General features: G+C 34.2%; 2 protein-coding genes across 3 annotated transcripts in view; one reads left to right on the top strand and one right to left on the bottom strand.

Annotated features, from left to right (window-relative positions):
* Window positions 1-22,592, top strand: part of LOC111043643 (sodium/potassium-transporting ATPase subunit alpha) — a 265,322-nt gene that overhangs the window by 5,926 nt on the left and 236,804 nt on the right.
* Window positions 10,021-21,988, bottom strand: LOC111045318 (trypsin alpha-3). 2 transcript variants are annotated; one of them, XM_039426299.1, is made up of 6 exons: window positions 21,958-21,988; window positions 20,115-20,236; window positions 19,373-19,461; window positions 16,847-17,102; window positions 13,109-13,240; window positions 10,021-10,285 (listed from the first exon to the last, which is right to left on the bottom strand). In XM_039426299.1, the coding sequence occupies exons 1-6, from the start codon at window positions 21,971-21,973 to the stop codon at window positions 10,136-10,138; spliced, it is 765 nt and encodes a 254-aa protein (XP_039282233.1). In that variant the 5' UTR covers window positions 21,974-21,988; the 3' UTR covers window positions 10,021-10,135. The 2 variants fall into 2 exon arrangements, with proteins under 2 accessions (XP_039282233.1, XP_039282232.1); XM_039426298.1 differs by lacking the exon at window positions 21,958-21,988 and adding an exon at window positions 20,883-21,083.

Here is a 22,592-nt window from a genome sequence, read left to right as displayed (position 1 = left end):
GAAATTATCTTTTACTTCTTTTTACAAAACAATAAACTTTTTAATTGCACCTGAAGATGGGATGAATCTCCCGAAAATCATAGTGTTTTAATGATTTTATAATTTAAAAAGTTTATTGGTTTGTAAAAATAAGTGAAAGGTGATTTTTTAAAAGGGTAGTCTACTTATTCCATTTTTAATATGCACCTGAAGATAGGATGAAACTCCCGAAATGCATAGTGTTATAATGATTTTATAATTTGAAAAAATATTGGTTTTTAAAAAGAAGTAAAAATGATTTTTCATATACAAGGAGGGTACTGAGATTTGTATTTTTATTTAAATAAATATAATGTCTTTTCATCATTATCTATAATGATTTTACTTGAAAATGTGTTTTTATTTAATTCAACAACATCTTTGATAGTGTTTTATATTTTTTGCGGATGCTGCCCACATGAGCTTATTGATTATGCGTGGGCAATGGAAAGTGCGAGGGTGATTTGATGATTGAACGTCCATGCCTACCGGCGGGACTCGAACCCGTGACCAGGTAGCGCTAGTAGACTGAAGGGTGCAACGCCTTGGTTGTCTCAGCTATCTTGACCGACCATTACTTTTTTGAATTTCGAAAACGACTGAGCCTTTAAATTTGATACAAGGATATATAGTAGGATATGTGATGTTTTATCATCAAGGTTTACAAATCTCCCCCATATTACCCCCGGAATCGATAATTTCTAAGCGTTTTTACAAAAGTTGAAAGTTATTTTCGAAAAATCAAATTCAATACAAGTTGGGGAGCTTGATTAAATAAGATGAAAATATTCAAACTTTTTTTTCATGCTGTTGGCGTGTCGGCTAGTAGCCTAATAGAATATAGGAAGGGATCTATTAATTTAAAAATAATCATGATTGTATCGACTTTAATATTGTATTGCCTTTCAAATATTCTAATACTATAGCTTCCATACCAATGAATAAAATCTTTTCACAAATTACATCAACCTATATTTGAATATCTATTACTTTCCTTGCCCTATTACCATAGGTAAGGAAAGTATTGCTTTCCGAAAAAATTAAGGTACCCCAATTTCTATATTTCTATACGTTTCAAGGTCCCCTGAGTCCAAGAAAGTGGTTTTTGGGTATTGGTCTGTATGTGTGTGTGTGTGTGTGTGTGTGTGTGTTGTGTGTGTGTGTGTGTGTGTGTGTGTGTGTGTGTGTGTGTGTGTATGAGTGTATGTGCGTCTGTGTACACGATATCTCATCTCCCAATTAACGGAATGACTTGAAATTTGGAACTTAAGGTCCTTACAATATAAGGATAAGGTCCTTACAATATAAGGAAGGATCCGACACGAACAATTTCGATCAAATGCAATTCAAGATGGCGGCTAAAATGGCGAAAATGTTGTCAAAATAAGGGTTTTCGTGATTTTCTCGAAAACGGCTCCAACGATTTTGATCAAATTTATACCTAAAAAAGTCATTGATAAGCTCTATCAACTGCCACAAGTCCCATATCTGTAAAAATTTCAGGAGCTCCGCCCCACCTATGCAAAGTTTGATTTTAGATCCCCAATTATCAGGCTTCAGATACAATTTAAACAAAAAATTTCAAGTGGAAAAGATCGAGCATAAAAATCTCTACAATTAATGTTCAGTAACATTTTCACCTAAAATTGAAAATAAGCACGAAGTTCGAGAAAATAAGATTATTCAATTTCCAAACTGATGGCAATTGTTGATTCTATTAAATCATTTACTATGAAGAGATAGCAGACTTCATGTGTCTGGAACGTTATTGTCCTGTCACCAGCTGGCTTAGATCTTCGAATAGTAGATTTGAGATGTGCGTGAACACTAGCGTCAGTTGATCAATTTTCATAACGGCAAGGAAAGTTGTGTGAGTGCGCCACACCAGATTTTTTTCTTCGTTGACAATGTTATTACCCCAACAAGCCCAACTATGGGATCTTTCTACCTGGAACACCATGAAGAGGACTTCTTCTTGTACATAGCATACAGTGATAATTTTTTTTTTCATTAAAACTTTGAATAAATTTTCATCATTTCCATAATGCTGAGAGACTACGTCTAAATCAATCTAGAGATGAAAATAAATAAATGATGAGGAGACCTCCTCAACTTGGAACCACCGCTGGAACTGTGCTGTTATTGCAATTTAAATTGTGATTTCTATCTAGCTTCTCAAATTGAATCCATTCAAGCCTTTTGGGATTTAGGTGGCTGCGTTGGGATAATCCCATTTTCGACAATGGACTGCTATCATTGATCTAGGTCTTGATTGTATTCAAGTCTGTTCTTTCATTCCATAGTGTTTGGAATTTTCGTTGACGAGGGATTCTGTAAAAATGTGACGCCTCGTAGGGGTTCGCTCATAAATATTCAAGAGCCTTATTGAATATTCAGAGTTTGAGCCCATAGTCTGAGAAAGTCGTCGTCACACCATCCATCATCTTTTATTGAAAACGCCTCTCAAATTTGCTGAAATTGGCAATCACAACTTTTTTATTTATCTACTCGCTAAACGCTTGATAACTGCAAAATTTGATTTGGAGTCATTGATATAGATATTATCTAGTTATCTAGTTATAGGTAGATCGCGATCTCGACTTACACTGAAAGCTAGATATCGACCTGACAGTTCTGTTCGTGCCCTGTACGAACCACTGTTCTTCCATCCATTTCATGTATTTGATTCATGTTACTATCCTCGTGTGTACACATTCATCTTACCAATATCTATGATGAGAATTTATCTTCACAAACATTGCTATTATACTATTATGGATTAACTTACAATGATTGAGAAACTCAAGTTTGTGACCTTGATAATATATAATCGTGAATAATATAACGTTGAATAATATCGGGGGACCGAGCTTTGCTCTGGAGTGTAAACTCAAGAAAAAATTTTTAGAAAATTTTAAATTGAATTAAATTTAAATTTTGAATTTCAATTATAAATTTAAAATTTTTTCTAGAAAATTTATAACGAAAGATTGAATTTATAGTTTATATTTATTTATTCATTTTCTCTTTCGTACAATTATTTTTACAGTTATATGAGGAGGCACAACAGGCTTATGCCCAAAACTGTCCCTTTTCAAATTTATACTACAGTCCAAACAAAATCTAGGTTAAGCTACTATTACTCATCAAAATAACAATTTATTCACACTTCAAAAAACAAACACATCATCAATATTACAAATAGATATACTATGAATTTGATTTAGAATGATATACTATGTTATTATATGTGAATGATATACTATATTATTCTTACCGACAATTTGCACCTATACCTCAATATAATCTTAGAGCATTCAGTGTACATTCAGTGTATTCAATTCCTAGATATAATAATGTGTACGGAAAAATATCATTGAATTACACTATTCCAAAACTGTTTAATTTGCTCCCTATCATCATCCGAGATTATTCCAAGGAAGATATTTTCCAACTTATCATTGTGAATGATTTTAATTTGTGACACTACTACTCCAACACTTTTTTGCTTTTTTTTATTTTTATAATTACAAAATATTAGTTTGCTGGTAAAATGAATCTGTGAAACACCGCCGCCTTAGAGTGACTATCTAATTTTTCATAATATTTCTTAATATATCATTCAATTTTCATATACTATATGGATGGATAATTATTAACGTTTGAGACTCCCGATCACTTATTTTATTTTTTATTTAGTATTATCCTTAATTATTCTGAATAAGATTAATATCTTTTGATGCTTACTTAGTATAGAGTATCAAGTTTATTTTATTTTAAATTTAATTTAGTTTTATGATTTGAAGTTTTTGAGTTTTCCATTTTTTCCAATTCCCATTAACCCTATACCACCCTATTAATCATCCTTAGTTCATCTAATACCCCATACTCCGTTTTAAATTCCTAAACTCCCAGTTTCATGAAAAAAATTTTCCTTAGTTTATTTTTTAAGTTAGCATTCTATTTATGTATTTTATTATTTGTAGGTACCTGCTGTAAAATCTTCTAGGTTTAGCGGGACCAATTTTGTAATGCATTTTACTGAATAAAATGATTGATTGAAATGATAAATGATTGTTTGCTACAATACTTGTTAATATACTTGTACTATTCTACACTAACAGCATCTAGTTACTATTTTGGACTTTCTGAAGTGAACATGTTTTCTATAAAGAAGAGAAATAAACGAAAATAAGTTTTGCTGAATTTTTCTTCTCGTGAGATCAGCTGGATGATCCCACACATGCACTCGTTCACTCTCTTCCATTACGGTATCGACAGACGACAAAATTTCCAGCTGTATTTCCAAGAACGTATTTATCCTTTTAATGTTCTTCAGCGAGTTATCCCAGGGTTGAGACCTAGTGCAATCGAATATTCATATCATAAACCTACTTTGTTGCAAATTTCGTGAGAATCGTTAGAGCCGTTTTCGAGATCCGGTGAAATACAAACATATAAACAGAAATTGCTCGTTTAATAGTATAGGATGAGTCTTTCCAGCTGTCGATATTTCATGTCTCTTTCAATATTTTAATGTGCGATTTCGATGTAATTTTCATTCCATTTTATTGGTTATGTGTCTTGACATAACCAATCTAGTTGAGGACTAGATTTACTGACTTCCCTTCTGCTATTTATATGTCCACGTACACAAGAGCACTACATGGCCTTTATGGGTGACATATATCCTACAAGGCCCACAGTAGTTGCTTTAGTGCATATACACACTTTTATGAGTTGTTATATTATATCAGATTCCTTCCAACAAGAATGTCGGGTCTTGGAAACAAGATCCATGTTGATCCATGTTGTTTTCTCATAACGAAAGAAATAACATTTTTAGGGCACACTTGGTTGATACTGCATTTTGTTATGTTCTACTCTCTATTGTGTTTCACCTTTACTTATGTGAACTCACTGTTACGGTTAAGGCACTGTCTTGAGTATCTTCCCATCTTTTTGGTCATACACCTCATGTTATCAAAATTTGGCAGTAGAATAGTTTTGGGCCAAGCCTGTTGTTTTCTATTCCTATCGTATTCATATGATCTGTAATTGTATTCACAAAATAATGAATAATAATTAATTACTCATACATCAATCCCTACTTTGTCTATTGATGTAAGTTTCTTGTTCTTGAAGGAATATAGTACAGTGTCTGTCTTTATTTGTATACAGGATATTTCTATCTACATCTTGCTTTTATCTATTATTGTCAGTTACTTGTTCATCATGAAGAAATTGTTTTACAATGTCCGTGTTAAGGTAGGCGCACACAGATCGTCATCGGACGGACGGCACGGATCGGACGATTAGATTTGACACATTGTTTTCAATTGGAGTGCGCAAACCTATACGATGCGAATAGGTATGCGCACTCCAATTCAGCTGGGTCCCAGAATTGGGTTAATCCATGGGGAATTGGATCAGCACTGGACAGTGTAGCTCTAGATAATTTGGATTTCCTAGTCAAGATAATTTGAATTGCCTAGATTACATTTGTTAGGTGAATGTATCCAAACTCAGATTAGCATTCGATTTTTGAGGTCTTGAAGTCGAAATAAACATCCCCATGTTTACCTTTTCCTTTTTGCTAAGGTATTCGATAATTGAAGTTTTTGTGAGAAACTCAACTTCCATTTTATCATTATCAACTGTAAAAAGGAGGCTTAATATTAAGGTGTGTACAGATATAAGCGCCTCCAACACGCTCCCCGCACGCTCCGCACTCGCTCCGATCATGAACGTTACGCAAGGGTTCGATTGAGGTTCGAAATATGTTCGAAGGATGTCCGCTCTTTTCTTATCGTTGACTTCGCTACAACCTAACCTCACAAATGTGAAACGTTCAATCCAGCTGATCGGGTGACAAAACTAAATAAAATATTCTGACTAGGGGATTGCTGGGTAGTCTAAAGCCGCGTTTACACCAAAATTATCAACAAAATGTTAAAAACTTAATCCTTCTATTAGATTGAACGGAACTTGACAAACACATATATGATCATCATGTGTGTGATAAGTTATGTTCAATCTAATAGAATCTATAATCTATAATCTTTATCTTGATGTAAACCCAGCTTAATAATACATTATGTTTATATAATAAATTTATTATGAATATTATGATTATTTCATTTATTTTAATGTTTATTATAAAAGGTAATGTCTATCAATGTTTCAAAAGGTGAAAAGCTTGATTGGGAGTTCAGCTTCTTTCTTCTAAATGCTAATATGCCGGTACCTATTATTATAATTGCTTTTATAATTTTATATTATTTAATTTAATAATTAATTATTAATTTTGATAATTTTATTTGCTAACACAGAGATCGTAACTATTAACAAACAAACACGTTGACCACGTATGCGCAACTATTGGTTAGTTCGACCTAGGAGCTTGCCAAGCTCGACCTCTATTACACGCTCTTCTCGCGTTCCACTCTTGCTCCCCGGTCGATCATCAATCGCTCTGCTCGAGTGACGTTCGATTGCGGAGCAGAGCGAAAGTCTGTACGCACCTTTAGTGAAACCAATATTAATCACTATATCATAGCACATTACTCCATACTTTACATTTTCTGTAATGTATTTATGTATTCTTCATCATCATTTTTTTTCTCAAATCAGTAACTGGCAGGATTTGAAATAGAACTGCAATTTTAAAATTTCTGCTACAATAAAACAGTTTCACAATTTCTGATACAATATTTTGTGTTAGAAGATGGTCCTGCGGTCCATATGGTTGAAACCCATGTATGTCCGGTAACACAATACACTTAATTAATCTATCTCTTCAATTCTTAATGAAGAATTTGCATTTGAGGATTCACATCCTTTTTGACCGAACTTAGTGGGGGCTACGTTTTAATATTAATCAGCCCATATTGTTGGATTGTGGTACATATTGTTGGAAATTGTACAGTTTTGGGCATGAGCCTGTTGTGCCTTTCCTCATGTTAAGTATTTGTATACAATGTGATAAATAAATATTGTTGGATTGGTAGGTGGCTCAGTGACTCTTGACACGTTCTTTACAATCAATTAGGTACTTGCTGCTATCTAGTGGAGCACAACAAAATTAAACATTCAATATCCAATCCTATAGTCAGTCACGTGTCTCTAATTTATTTTTTTAAAATAAAATTTAACTTGTTTTACTATTAAAAAGGGTAGATGAAGTTGATTGGAGATATATTTTGTCTTATCATGTAGGTTGTAATCTTACTAATAGTTCTGTGAACAGTAGACCTCACGCAGTATTCTCATCCACAATTACCTGATTGAAACTATAGACCTTATGGAAATACAGTAATAGACTGGCTTCTCCACACATCTGTGTAATCACTTGTCAGCTGATTTATGATGAATAATTCTATAGTCTGATTTTTACTCTAATATTGGCGTATGAAGGAGGCTCCTTTTTCTTTTTATATTATCCTTAAAATGCAAAATTTCCAAATCCTTGTATATACGTCGACGCGCAATTAAAAAAGGAACATACCTGTCAAATTTCATGGAAATCTATTACCGCGTTCTGCCGTGAATGCGCAACATAAAAACATTCAAACATTTAAACATACACACATTTATACATTAAGAGAAATGCCAAACCGTCGGCTTGAATCTTAGACCTCACTTCGCTCGGTCAATTAATATAGCTACTATCACTTTGATAGAAGCAGAGACAAATGAATATCCTTTAGTAGTTGAGTAATTTAATAATTCAAGTATTTTTCTCTATGATAGTAGTTTACTGTAGTTCAGTGTGGACCGTACAGTAGGCTACCATCAAAGAGTGCCGTTTTAGGGGAGAATAGGCAGTACCGTACACTTTTTATTTCCATTATCACGTACACGTTTTTTCATCTTCTTTAATCAACTTTAAACTATAGTATTGGTCGTTCTCGACCAAATGTCGAGAAACATCATCCTCGATGTTTCACATCATGTCCTCGAAACTCCTTACACAAAATGTTTCCTCTTTCAACAAACAAATAAATAAATGAATTTATTCCCTTTAAAAAATGCAACAAACAATTGAAACATAGAAAGTACAAAATATCTAGAATATAATACAATGAGTCTATAAAAAATATGGAATTTAATTCTATTGGAAATTAACCTACTCAACTATGGGAAACCCATGTACTAGAGTAGGTGTTAGTAGTAGTAATAGATTCTGGGTGGGGGTGCAAACTGCAAATACGTTGGGTAAGTGAGCTCACATATTGTTTGAGATTATGTTTCCTATATGATGTCTTCCAGTTGAAATAATCCAGTTCTTAGCGGCAGTTTTGAATCTTCCTGGGTTTTCTATTGACTTGATTTGTGCAGGAAGTAGATTGTGGAGTTTTGGTGCTAGGTGGTTGAAGTGTCGTTGATATATTGCCTTCCTAGCCACGTTCGTAATAAGAAGGTTTCTGTTTCTTGTGTTATGACTGTGGTTCCTTTGTTGAAAGCTTTCCGGGTTTTTGTGTAGTCTGCAAATTATTTCCAAGGAGTAGAGCTGTCTTATGTCCATCACACTAAACTCATTGTAGAGCTGGTCTGACGGATAACGAGGTGGCCTCTGCTTGACAATACCCCAAATACAATTCTAATTATCCTCCACTGCTAAGATTAGTCAGGTTTTCATTGTTGTAATGTCATTGAACGTGCAAATAGAAAAAGACAGGGGGTGCGAATTCGGTGTGTATATTTAAAGAGGTTGGATCGTAGTAAAACGTAAGAGGTTTGAGATTTATTTTTATTAAGCCGATTTTATGTCCAACGTTGTTGTGGAGAATGTTTATGACGCTGCGCAGTGGTAACCGGCAGGCAATCTGTCGAGGCCTATAAAATGCTTGGTGGCGGGTGGGGGTGGCAGCCATTTTGCAGAGGTTCGCGACAAATCCGCGGGGAGCGCCAGCGTAGAGGCATTATCGATCCGCACCGCCCGGTCACCTCAAGGTCACTAAAACCCTTTCGGTACACCGAAATACCCCAATTCACCCCACCGCTGCCCACACTCCCCCCCCCATTTTCACACCTCGTGACCCTTCACTTTTCTTCATCTAAATTTAAATCAGTACATGATTGCTCATTGTACCTAATTTGTTAACAACCAAAACTTCTAAACCCCTGATAAATTGGAAAAATAGTGTAAATGCAATAATTTTTTAACATCCAAAACTTCTAAACCCCTGATAAATTTGAAAAATACTGTAAATGCAATAATTTTTTAACATCCAAAACTTCTAAACCCCTGATAAATTTGAAAAATACTGTAAATGTAAACCTTTTTTTGTATGCGTTATTCCATTTCTGAAATCAATGTCTCTATTTTTTTGGGATATTTGAATTTTCACTTTGTACATTCCAGCTAAACTTATATCCTGAGTCAGCTAAACTAGTGGAACAAAAACTAGGTTAGACATTTTGTTGTTTGGATGATCTATACCAGTGGGAAATAATATCAAGTAATGCAGTTACAAGAATAATGAGAATAAGAATAACAATAACGAGTATAAAGAGTTTTTAAAGAATTGGACTGTATATACGTGATAACACCTGATACCTGTACATGTAATGGAGGGATCAATATTTTGTTGTGAAAGTTCCTTCTTTTTATGAAATTCCTATTCCTTATCAGTGTTACCAGAATGTTTGTGGCAAGTTCAAGGCATGAAGAGTATTGTAAATTTTAAAATAATAACTTACACAGAATTTTTTCTGTTTGATTATTTCTATCTTTATAATGAAACAGACATTGACGTTGTCGATACATGTATTTGTTAATGGCAATAAAAAATATTTGATTTGATTTGATTTGAATGTAAAGAGAAAACAGTTGTTTTGGTTGTTTCTTGTAGTATTTTAGTACTAAAACTAATAGCCACATAGATGGCTTATTCTATAATACTATACTTATTATAGTACTCACTTTTCACTAGACCCACTGACGGATTTCTCTTAGTGATTTTTTTCTGCTGACTGGGCTAAACGTGTATTAACAGATTAAACGATTTTGACATCGCAGTTATTACAAACCCGGTTATCAAATTAATAAATCTAAGTTTAGATTAATTTTTGACATTAATTATTATTGGCACGATCAAATCTCATAAGATTTTTAGTGTTTTTTGATGATGTAGTTTATCCACTTTTTGTACTTGGTGAGGTCAATGTAGACTGGTGGACTTTGTAGACTCCCACAGCCATGGCCCCCGACGAACAAACCAAATGCTTTTCCTTTGAAGACCAGGGGCGCTCCCCAATCAAACTGGAACAAAATTTATACCAATTACTAATTGCATGAGTAAACTTTTCCTAACAGAATCAATGTTCTATTTTTAAATCCTGTTATTTCCACGAGTAAATCCATAAAACCAAAGTCCCACACGAAAATAGATGAAAATTGGAAGATAAGTCATCCCCCTCGCACTAATAGAAGGTGCCAATTTGTCAGGTGTATTATAAAAATATTAATTCACTAGCCGTCAGGCTCGCTTCGCTCGCCATATCCGTCTAGCCAGGGAGCTCAGCCCCCTGGACCCCCGACTGGATCGTCCAAAAATGAGATCAGCGGGCTCGCTTCGCTCGCCTGCATGTAGACCTCAGCGGAACCTCTGTACCGAATTTGAACGTATTATGTCAATTTGATCTCGGAAAACACCTGTTACTATATCGGCTTATCTTTGGCGAACAAAATTCTTCCACCTCAGCTAAACCTGTGTACTGAATTTTTTTAAATATATTTCCATCAATTATAGAAAAAGGTGAGGAAACGCAGAAAAGCTGAGAAAACTCTAATTTTAGGCGTATCTTTGGCGTTATTACTTAATGCCAACCTGGCAAAATTTTTAATTTAGTTACCAGAACAACTGTTTCGAAGAGGTACTCTCTCTACATTATAGTTCTATATTACCATGGTATGGACATTTCAATTATAATTTTAAGATATTGGAATAAGAAGAATATACATGCTAAAAGACGAACTTTAAACCCTTAAAAACCACCCTTAGAGTTGAAATATCGCCAAAAGATTTCTTAGTGCGCCTCTAAAGGGCCAACTGAACATACCTACCAAATTTGAACGTTTTTGGTCTGGTAGATTTTTAGTTCTGCGAGTGAGTGAGTGAGTGAATCAGTCGGTCAGTCAGTCAGTGAGTGAGTGCCATTTCGCTTTTATATCTATATATCTATATATATAAAAGCGAAATGGCACTCACTCACTGACTGACTCACTCACTCACTCACTCACTCACTCACTCACTCACTCACTCACTCACTTGCATAACTAAAAATCTACCGGACTAAAAACGTTCAAATTTGGTAGGTATGTTCAGTTGGCCCTTTAGAGGCGCACTAAGAAATCTTTTGGCAATATTTTAACTCTAAGGGTTGTTTTTAAGGGTTTAAAGTTCGTCTTTTAGCATGTATATTCTTCTTCTCCTAATCTCTCAATTATAATATTGAAATTTCCATATCATATGTTACTATAGAACTATAATCTAGATAGAGTACCTCTTTGAAACAGTTGTTAACTGGCAACTAAATTAATAATTTTGTCAGGTTGGCATTAAGTTGAGTTGTCTTTGTTAGGTTGGCACCAAGTTGAAGATTTAAATGTATTTATCGCGGAAAAATATTGATTGGGCACTGCTACTTCAATCCTGGGAATATTATATTACTAGCAGTCAGGCTCGCTTCGCTCGCCATATCCGTTTAGTCTGGACCCCCGACTGGATTGTCCTAACATATGATAAAAATGCAGGCGAGCGAAGCGAGCCTGCTGATCTCATTCTTGGACGATCCAGCCGGGGGTCCAGGGGGCGGAGCCCCCTGGCTAGAAGGATATGGCGAGCGAAGCGAGCCTGACGGCTAGTATTATATAGATTCTCATTTATAATCAGCTGTAGACGAAATTGATCAACTCTTTCTTATTTGGCAACGTTGCACTCATCTGTTCCAATTTCCTTATAAAGGCTCGGTTGCACAAAAGCCGGTTAAATTATCGTGATTCATTTCACGAGAACCAACCAGGAAAGATTTTCTCGAAAACAAGGCTTTTCTGATTGGTTATCGTAAAATTAATTAAGATTAAATTCAACTGGCTTTTGTGCAACCAGCACTAGGAGTTGATCAATGTTGTCCACAGCTGGTTTTCATGCAGTTCATTTTAATGAAATTTTCATGATATTGATTTTTTTCATGATATGAAATGATCCGTCCATCAAAATTTTCAATTAATAGTGCCTCTACTTTTTAATGACATCAGAAAGATGTATTCTCATTCTGCGTTCACAGCCTGTTATGGACTTACAGTGAACATTGTAGTGTAGCAAATCTTGAAGAATAGCAGTGATCTAGTTTTAAATGTTTTCTTTTGGTTCATTTATTGCTGAAAGACGTATACGGTGTACCTTTATTTATCTATTTTCTGTATAGGGCTACTTGTGATAAAAATAGAAAGAAAAATGAAAATCTCAGTACCCTTTTTGAATTATTTAATCACAACATGTTTCAACATTAATGCCATTTTCAAGTCTTGTTGTGATTCAAGTCTTGAAAATGGCATCAATGTTGAAACATGTGATTAAATAATTCAAAAAGGGTACTGAGATTTTCATTTTTCTTTCTACGGTGTACCTTGCCTTCATGATATCCCCATAGGGATTCGTTAATTACGTCAAATAACGTGGTAATGCTGTCAAAATATTCTCTTTGAGACAGTTCTCATAAAATGCACTCAGCCCAATGATTCATAATTACCAAATGATTCAACGTTTAAAACTGATTCCCACATATCAGTATCAGTGAACGTATCCGGTACAGTGAGAATATTATTCCCATAAGTTCCAATGGGACTATTCACACTCGCCCGGCCTGGCCGAGTGAGAATAGTCCCATTACATCTCAGGAGGATTATATTTAACTGTACCGACACATTCACTGTTAGGCCTACTGATATGTGGAAATCCAGTTCAAGCATTCACATCAATTGTGCAAAATTTCGAACAACTACCGACTACAATGCTGCGAACTGTAACCTTCAAATTCCCTTTTCCCTGCACCATCCTATATATTAATGTTGATAACTTACCACACATGGTGATTTTCCTTCAGTCAACGAGCAGAAATTTCCCTCATTTAGTTCGCCTGGGTAGAAATCGAGACAGCTCTTAGACTCCGTATATTTCACTGTTGTGGTTCTTAATGTGTCATTTTTGTCATCCTGAGAAATATAATTGAAAAGATGAAATGCTGAGTCAAGACATATTTGATAAATTCATAGTTGATAGTTAGCCTAAAAGTGGATTTACTGTTTCTAAGCAAATGTCCAAATTCTTATCTCATATATGCTGATTTAGTATGCTAGTTTATCAAATATGACAATAATTATAAATTCATGATTCTACTACGAGTTGTACTATGATTCTATGAGTTAAACGGTTTGTGTTTTGCATTGTAAATTTAAGTAAACGTCTAGTAAGTGTAGATTAGAATATCACGATACTGTACTTATGTAATAAGAAGTTGCTTCAAAAGGACTTAGAAAAATTATCTCCTGGACAGTCTGCTGTGATCATAAAGTGAATTCTCAGCAAAACCTTTTTGAGAATAAGAACTATTTATGACGTGCCCCTCATCCTAGTGATGTGGGTGGCGATTTGAAATGAAATGTTTTCTACTAACTGGTGGTGAAAAACCATTTTACCTTTTGTTCTATACATGAGATATTCCTTTTAAAAAATATAAACTACCTTCCTGTGGAATTTTCGACAAAAATTCATTTTTAAAAAAATAATGAGAGCTCATTAAAGTGTATTGCACAATAAGATTAGAATCGGCTCAAGACGGTTGATCTCAAAATAGAAGTAACTTTTAAGCAAAAATCCTCCAGCCAAATAACAAGGATCTTGGTGGCCAATCTATACTGGTAAAGTTATAAGCTTGTTCTACGATACTCCGTATAAAATTACTTTTGACTTGGAGGAATCTGCAGCGCAGGGAAAAGGAAGGATATCAGCCAATTACAGTGATGAATAGAGTCATAGGTAGAAGCGCAGTTGCCAATTTGCCGATTAGAATCAGTCCAATCAATGCTTTCAGAGAGGAAACTATAAGTTTAACATGAGCGCTTGAATACTCAATGGAAATTACAGAACGGTTAACCCTTCTACTACCAACGTTTCTCACATACACGAAATACCAAGTGGGGTAACCCAGCAACAATATTTCTGTTTTATATAATTATTCTATGTTCTTTCCCATTAATTCATCTATAAAATGCATTAAAAAAGCTATTTATATAATTAAAAATAAATTTCTTTCGTTGAAAAGTATGTTTTCAATCAAAAACTGACAGGACAACAAAATTGGGCATTCTATCATATAGATGTAGGGGAAATGTTGTCAGATAATTAAATTATGGCTATAGAGAAGCATTTTTTTCAAATTAAGATTTTAAGTGATCATTATGAATCAGGTTTGGCAAAAAAATGATAATTTAACATTAAATTTATATCTTATGTATTCCAATAATGGATGAAATATACCAAAAAATTGCATGACATGGAATACCAAGCGGGGTAATAGAGTTACCCCAAGGATAAATCTACTAACACTTGGAAAAATAAGAGGAATGAAATGATTTTATGAGAAAAAACAACTAAAGTGATATGTTTTTAATAACTACTCAAGGTTTCAATGAAATACGTCAACATTATCTACAAAAAAATGGACAAAATTTGGGTTTGGGGTAGTCCAATTACCCCGCTTGGTAGTAGAAGGGTTAAGAACGGTAACATCACCGTCGTTGTATCCCTACCACTGTATGCCTTCTCTGCTGCGCATGTCCCTCCTAAGTCAAAAGTAATTTTGTACGGAGCATAACTAAACACGAAAGATAAAGTAGATTTTGCAATGTAATTCTCCCAATGAAGATTGGTCCTGTTTTCCAGAGTTGGAAAGAAAGTTTCAATCTTGAGTTGGAAGGCATTTTTAATTAAAATTACTTGAAATTTCGGGCGACATTAAATTGTTTTCACTTGGTGACAAGCAAAGACAACTAGGTTTCACAGATTCGCAGAAGCGATAGCAAGTGGATGTTTGCCGGCGAGCAGATCTCAAGACAAGAGAAAATTATGCCTTGGTAGTGGTGTAAAGTGGTGGGAATCAGTGTGCGGCGCAAATTAACTGGCAACCAAGAATATCAAGCGAGACTTTTCTTGCTCGACATTAAGCCTTTGAAAACATCATCGCGAAACAACAATAAAATCTTTCAACTTTTCTTATTTAGGAGTCTGCAGAACAGAGCGGAACTTGGCGCGGATTGTGAATGTCAAGACAAACGGAAAAAGTTGTCAACAGTGGCCTAACCACGAAAGGCAGCCAGCTCCATCAAAAACTTTTAAAACTGGAAGTTTATCCAGCCTCGCTAAGAAACTACAACTGGCTCTGCAGCAGTTGTTTGTTTGCAACTTTCAAATTGAGGTTTGCTTCGAATCGAATGTTCATTGTTATATTGAAGAGAAATATTGGGATATGATAATTTCAACGTTCCCAATTCAAATTTGAAACTAGTTCAATACTGAAGTACGATACTTCTGTATTGTGATGTAATCTGGAATCAGTAGGCTTATAGCACAGACGAGAACAGGCCTTAATTTGTGCTAATACTTTAACATTGTAATGTAAAATGAGAATGATGTGGACGAATATTCACTCAATTCTTGGCCTACACATGAACTCTGTGAACTTTATTGCTTTTTGTAAAGTTTTTGTAGCAAATAAAATTCTTGAGTCACCGGGAGAGTTGTCAGTGACAGTGGTGTGCATTTAAATGCCAAAACTCATCTATGTTGTACTTCAGTTTCATGAATTTGCTAGTATTGAGCCATGAGTTTGTGCTTGGGTAATGAGACAGATGATGAGAGATGAGTGGACCTATAGCATTAGGTAGCTTACGAACCACCAGGAAGCGAAAATTCAAAATTGAAGTAGAAATTGAAGTCTTACATGATATTTAGAGGAGTCGGATCTTGAAGTGGCCCCCTTGCCTTTGGGGAGTGATGCTCACATGAGCCATGGTTTTGTGCATGGATAATTAGACGGATGAGAGATGAGTGGACTTAAAGCTTTAGGTGGGTTCCGAACCACCGGGAAGTGAAAATTGAACTCATACATTTTATTTAGAGGAGTCGGCTCTTGAAGTCGTCACCCTTAAAAAGGGAGTAGCTGGAGCATGGAACTTAGCTTACCTTATCGAAAGCTTATCAGTGCGACTACTATGTTCTGTTCATGTACACCGTATTTTATGTTTTCTGGCAAGCTTATTATATTGTGAAATGTCTGACAGGATAAATTATCTCGAAAGCCAATCGCTACATGCATAAAAATGAAACTGTCATATTTTATTTTTCGCCTGTTTGTGGTTCAGAACTTTCCCACAGTAAAACGTCATCAAATAAAAAGTCACTCAATTTTATTGTAGGACTAGTTTTTGCGGAAAACATGGCTGTGTTATGAGATGGAACTACGATCTATTCGTTTAAGGGTTTCATCACCAATATATAAAAAACTCACCAATGAAAAACACGTATATTATAATCACTTTAGTGTTGGGTGTGAGGGGCCGAAGTCCAAAATTCTCGGATACAGAAGCTGACTCCTGAATCCTCCTTCCACCCCTGAAGTATGCCTATGCCTGAAGGCCTCTCCTGCAAAACTTGTTACTCTTCCGCGCGTATGAGCTACAACTGAAGACTCAACTCAATTGTAATATAGGTCAATTGTATATGGTTCGATTATAAAACTTGAAACTTGAATGTGCTCCTACCGCTTTGAATCCCCATTTCTGGTATCCCCAGCCGCAAGTAGTCGCCAGTGATCCGTTTTTGGGCAGAGACGAAGCAAGCCCGATCGGCCGGATGGTTCTGCTTAGTGGCAGTGGCTTGGTGAGCTTGAACACAGTCAAGTCGTCTTTCCATCGGCCGAGGTAGCCAGGGTGCGTGAAGAAACTCTCCACATGCACTTTTCGGCCCCTAGATGCTAAGCTGCTACCCGCACGAAACGTCAGTGATCCGTTTGTGAACCTGGATGAATGATATAGGCCCAAGTGATTTTCAAGATAAAAATTAAATTGATTTAATGAATGAATTATTGTTCAATGTATCAATATTGTAATCAATGTTTATCAATATCGGTAAGTGTAACTGATTTGACCATGTTCAAATGTTCTGACCAAGCTTGATGAAACCGGACATAAGAATAGAATAAACACTGGAATCAATATATACGAGGGTAGGAATTCATATCCTAAAAGGCAAACTAAATACTGTAAACTATAGAAGCGCACCTGGTTCCTGGTGGCATATGAAAGTGATTTCTTCCTATAAGTACTTGCCTGCGCTTAATTCAACTTTTTATGAATAAATTTTACATTTTAGAGGATGACTTTTAAATTAGTCATTCAATACATAAATAGTTTAGCTGTTAAAAAATTGGTTATATTATAAACAGTTATCTGTTCAAGAGGCTTGTTTTCAATATGGATTTCTCTCTTTATTATTTCATTTCACCCTTTAGAATTATGGTCTTGAAGCTTACTATAGTTAAAATTTAAGTTACTATAGATGAGGTGGATTTAATAAAAACATTAATTGGGAGAATTATGGTCTTGGAGCTTACTATAGTTAAAATTTAAGTTACTATAGATGAGGTGGATTTAATAACAACATTAATTGGGGGAATAAAAAAACTGAAGAATTGTGAAGTTGACGTGAGTGAGCTGACGTGAGGCGAACCGCAAATGTCAACCACACATATAGGGCTGTACTCACATACAGGAGGTCGGCCTACAAAGGACCCCCTGACCTCCAGCCTCCAGTCCTATCAATGGCCTGACGTTGTCAGGAAGTCGGTTGACATGAAGTGACAGTGAATGATTTATTAGAAACCCTTCTGCTCTGGATATTTGATGCGAAAATAGAATCTACTCTTCTGGATGACCGGTAAATGATTAAGGGCAGAAATAGGTTGAATTATGTAAATTGGTGAATGATTACGGGTAGATAAATAGGTCAAATTACGTAAATAGTTAAGATAACTGAATGATTACGGGCGCACAATTACATTAAATGTAAATAGGTAAGATATGTGAACGAATAGGTCAAATTACGTAAATAGCTAAGATAACTGAATGATTACGGGCGCACAATTACATTAAATGTAAATAGGTAAGATAAGTGAATGAATATAGGCGAATTAATAGGTCGAATTACGTAAATAGGTAAAATAAGTGGATTACAGGTAGATGAATAGTTCAATCTACGATGTCGCCGAATTTGTTTGGTACTTTCCATTGAATATGCGAATAAGGAACTTGAGTGCTTGAGAAATAGTGTTGACGAAATTAGTTTTCAAGTACACAAACCTTTCGCTTATTTCAATGTGTTTTGCTTTGTCTGCATAAACTCTACCTACTTTTGCGTGGGTATTTGGATAGAATGGAGTGACTTTTTTTTATTTGAAGACAAGGAGAAGTTTGGACTCTAATGCCAACTCTTAGACATTAGACTCAGTAATGTCAATCACAGTTGATGATTATGAGAGAGTAATGGACAACTACTGTACATTTTAAACTTATAGATGATATTGGTTTAATTTATTGTAACAAATCTCCCACGGAACTAATATTATTAATAATAATATTTTAGTTTTAGTGTCACACTAACCTTATACAATTTACATTTATAATTCATACTATGATAATGCTATTAATTGTACGTAACTGTTCTATTACATCTCAAATGCTGATTTATATTTCGTTTTAAATTTCAGGTAAGTGTGATTTTCCTGGATAACTTCTATCAATAATATTGTAAGTATAATTCCACATTACCATGTTGTCAACTGTAACCCCACTATATTATTCTTCTATTGAAATCATGATTAGCCTTCTGTAGAGATTGGTCCAATATTGAGCTTGAAAACTGAATTGAGTCACATAAATACTATCATTAAAAGAGGGCCCAATATTGGGCTTGGAAATCTGACTTTACTTACATAAACTACTTGAGAATGCATACTTTGCTGATACGGCTTATTCCAAAGTATATTTTCCAAAAAAATATATTGTTATTAAATTATGATTATTATATTATTCAATTATATTTTACAAAGTTTCTCCAAAAGTTAGTTTGGTTTTTCCTATAAGTTGATGCAGCTTATGTTTGTGATACACTGAACCAATCAAATTTACCAGTTTGAAAAAACGCTCATATTTTTTATAATATAATTACAGCATGGAAGTATGTATTTAAATATATTCATATTTATTTGAAGTCTGACTTAGACTACTCACCCCCAGAAATGGTAGGCTGCTGTTAAAGCCCATCTTCTGTTGATTATAAAGGCAGCTCCTTCTGTTTCACCTTCTCTTTGAATTGAAATCTGTAAACGATTTTTTAAGCTTTTTAGGCATACAATTCTTGGTAGATACTTTCTTTATTCTTTATTGATTCTCTATCACAAATGACAATGTATTGCCAGGTCTTGCAAGACCCATTGCATACTAACACTACATTATAATGGAAACAAATTAAAATTTAATCAGAACAGATAATAAATATGTGTAGATGAGTAGATAACTTCTAGAAACAAAGAGTAGAACCTATTTGTTAGATAATACAGCATTTATTATTTGTTTAATAATACAGTACTTCAGTTGAAAGAAAGTCTGTCATATAATGTTTAAAAATATTATTAAATATTAAAACTTGAAACTTGAAACTTAAATATAATAATACAATTTTTACATTACTTCAGTTGAAAGAAAGTCTGTCATCTAATGTTTAAAAATATTATTAAATATTAAAACTTGAAACTTAAATATAATAATACAATTTTTACATTCTTCAAATTGTGGTTTTTGATGCTCATAGATGAATTTGCTCAAATCGTATCTTCTTTATTACATCATTTCTTGTTGTTCATTCTTACATAAATTTCGTAGTAAGGATCATCCTGGTATCCTGATCCCGGCTCATATTTTTCTTGTGCTATAGAAATAATTTCACAGCGTAACATAAAAAAATTCCACTTGCCATGTATGGATGTTTTATGATGTTTGATAACTTTCCGCCTTGTATTTTCTCCTCATTTTCAATGATTTCATCTTCGTGAATGTCATGTTCTTCACTATCAGAGAATCCTTCACTAATAATAACTGTAAAGAAAAAATAACACTTTTATAAAGATTCATTTGAAAGCTGGATTCCTACATATCAGTTTCAGTGAACGTTTCCGGTACAATGAAAATATTATTACTTTCAGTTCTGATGGGACTATTCCCACTTAGCCCGGCCAAACGAGTATGAATATTCCCATTGGAACTAATAGAAATTATATTTTCACTGTACTAAACACGTTCACTTATAACTGACGTGTGGGAATCCAGCTTTCAAGTGTGAGATTTTCATCCAAAAATTGAGATATTCAAAATTTCAAAATTAATCATTTTCTTTGGTTATGAGAAAATTGGTTGCCTGTTTTTTGGACAAAAGTTATGCAATATTTAAAGAACTGAAAATAGTTGAAATAGTATTGAATATATTACAAGATATTTTCAAATAGCTGCTACTAAGTAGAGTATAGTTTTGCATATGATACTGAGATCATCATAAAATATTATAAACCTTATTTGTCAACTGGGATACAGGAATACAGCACAGTGATATCTACAATGAAGTAGTTCAATTATTCAACACCACTGTTTTTCTCCAATGTTTATCTTAAACTGAAATCTTCGTATTTATTTAAAAAATATTACATTTTTATTTAAAAAATAATTGATAATAGATTCTAATTCATACCTGTGCTCAGTAAGATTAGACCCAGAATTTGAAGCTTCATATTGATAACACACTTTTCGACTGTTAAGACTTTAGTTAATCCTAATTCAAAATTATTATCAATCTGTTATCGCTATTGAAAAGAGCCCAGTAGTGTCATGCGTAATTTTTTTGGAGGAATTACGAAGCAGATAAGTGATACTTCATTGAAAACAACAAGAGTGTCTATAAAAAGAAGAAAAGTACTTGAATGTGTTGTGAAAACTCAACATACAATTAATATATCAATACTTTTAGGACTACATTTTTGTAGCTCAATTCATCTTGTGATAATCCAAATCAAATGATGTTTTTAGTGATTATCTAATTCATATTGCTGACTACTCTGCCATCATTCTTTCTCAGAGTGAATTGTGATGAAAATAATTTTAAATATTGAAATATTTGAAATGATTCCGGAATTGACAACCATTAGACACTAGAAGAAAGCTGAAAGCTGGGCTATTTAAAATAAACTGACTAATTATACTTGCTAATTATTTCACCTCAATATCTCGATGTAACTAAACCTTATTTATATATTTTTACAGGTAAGATGCTATGCAGACTACTTCTGATATTGATATTTGGCCACAATTTTGCAATTACTCAAGTAAGTACATCTTTCCCGATTTCTCCATTTTTATTGACTTAACGTTAGTTAAAGTTTCATCAATCCCTTACAAAAACTATAATCCACAGATTATAGTTAACCGGAATTATGTTTTAATAATGCATGAGTATAAATCAATTGAAAATCTGTATACCAATGAAATGGAAAAAATATACTTTTTTCAATACTCCACGAGAACCCGGCATATAAAACGTGTTTTGCAAAATATATCACTGGAAGCGTGACTGAGGAAATTGCACTACATTTTCCAACTCCGAAATCTCCCAATCTCACGCTATGCTACCTTTCTTGGTGGGGGGAGGGGGTAATGATGTGGAAATTGTTCCCTTATGTTGAAAGGAAGCTGTATACTACCACTTCAACCAAAATAGAATATTCTCTATACTCATTTCATCATGCAATTCAATTAATCAAGCTACTCACTTATTGAGTTATTCATCTCGGGTCACTCCCATGTTTCGGATGGACACGTTAAACCGTCGGTCCCGGCTGCCTAAAAAGCAGTCGTTGGATCATGTGTCGTTGAGGCCCTGAAATTGATCAGTTGCGACCTGAAAACTCTGACTCCAGACCTGAGCCAGCCGGTCGATATTATTATTTTTCTCATTGATCATAATTATAAATTTGCTTCTATTATTTCTGTATATCTGCGACCATATCGCAGAAGTCTTGTACTCTTGAATATAAATAAAAATATAAATCCAAGTACCCTTTTTTAAATTGTTTACTCACAACATGTTTCGGCTATATAATTATTAATATTATTATAATATTATTTTATTATATTAAAATATATTTTTTTAAAAAGGGCACTTAGATTATTTATATTCAAGAGTAGCCCTAACATAAAAAAGACACTTGGCGTGTGTTTGTAGAATAGGGTTTTCCACCGTACGTGTCTGCTGTGCAGCATTTTTCAACATAACATTTCAAGAATATTGATATCATTAGAACCTCTTTCATGTGGTATTAATAAGTTTACTTCAGATTTGTACTTGGTGTATACGAATTTCTATATTAGGGTCCATTCATTTAAATAACTTTGTATTTTCAATTTT

The sequence above is a fragment of the Nilaparvata lugens genome, chromosome 4 (genome assembly GCF_014356525.2).
Source record: "Nilaparvata lugens isolate BPH chromosome 4, ASM1435652v1, whole genome shotgun sequence".
Classification (NCBI taxonomy): Eukaryota; Metazoa; Arthropoda; class Insecta; order Hemiptera; family Delphacidae; genus Nilaparvata; species Nilaparvata lugens.
The sequence above is the reverse complement of the archived record's forward strand: the minus strand, read 5'-3'. Positions and strand labels throughout refer to the sequence as shown.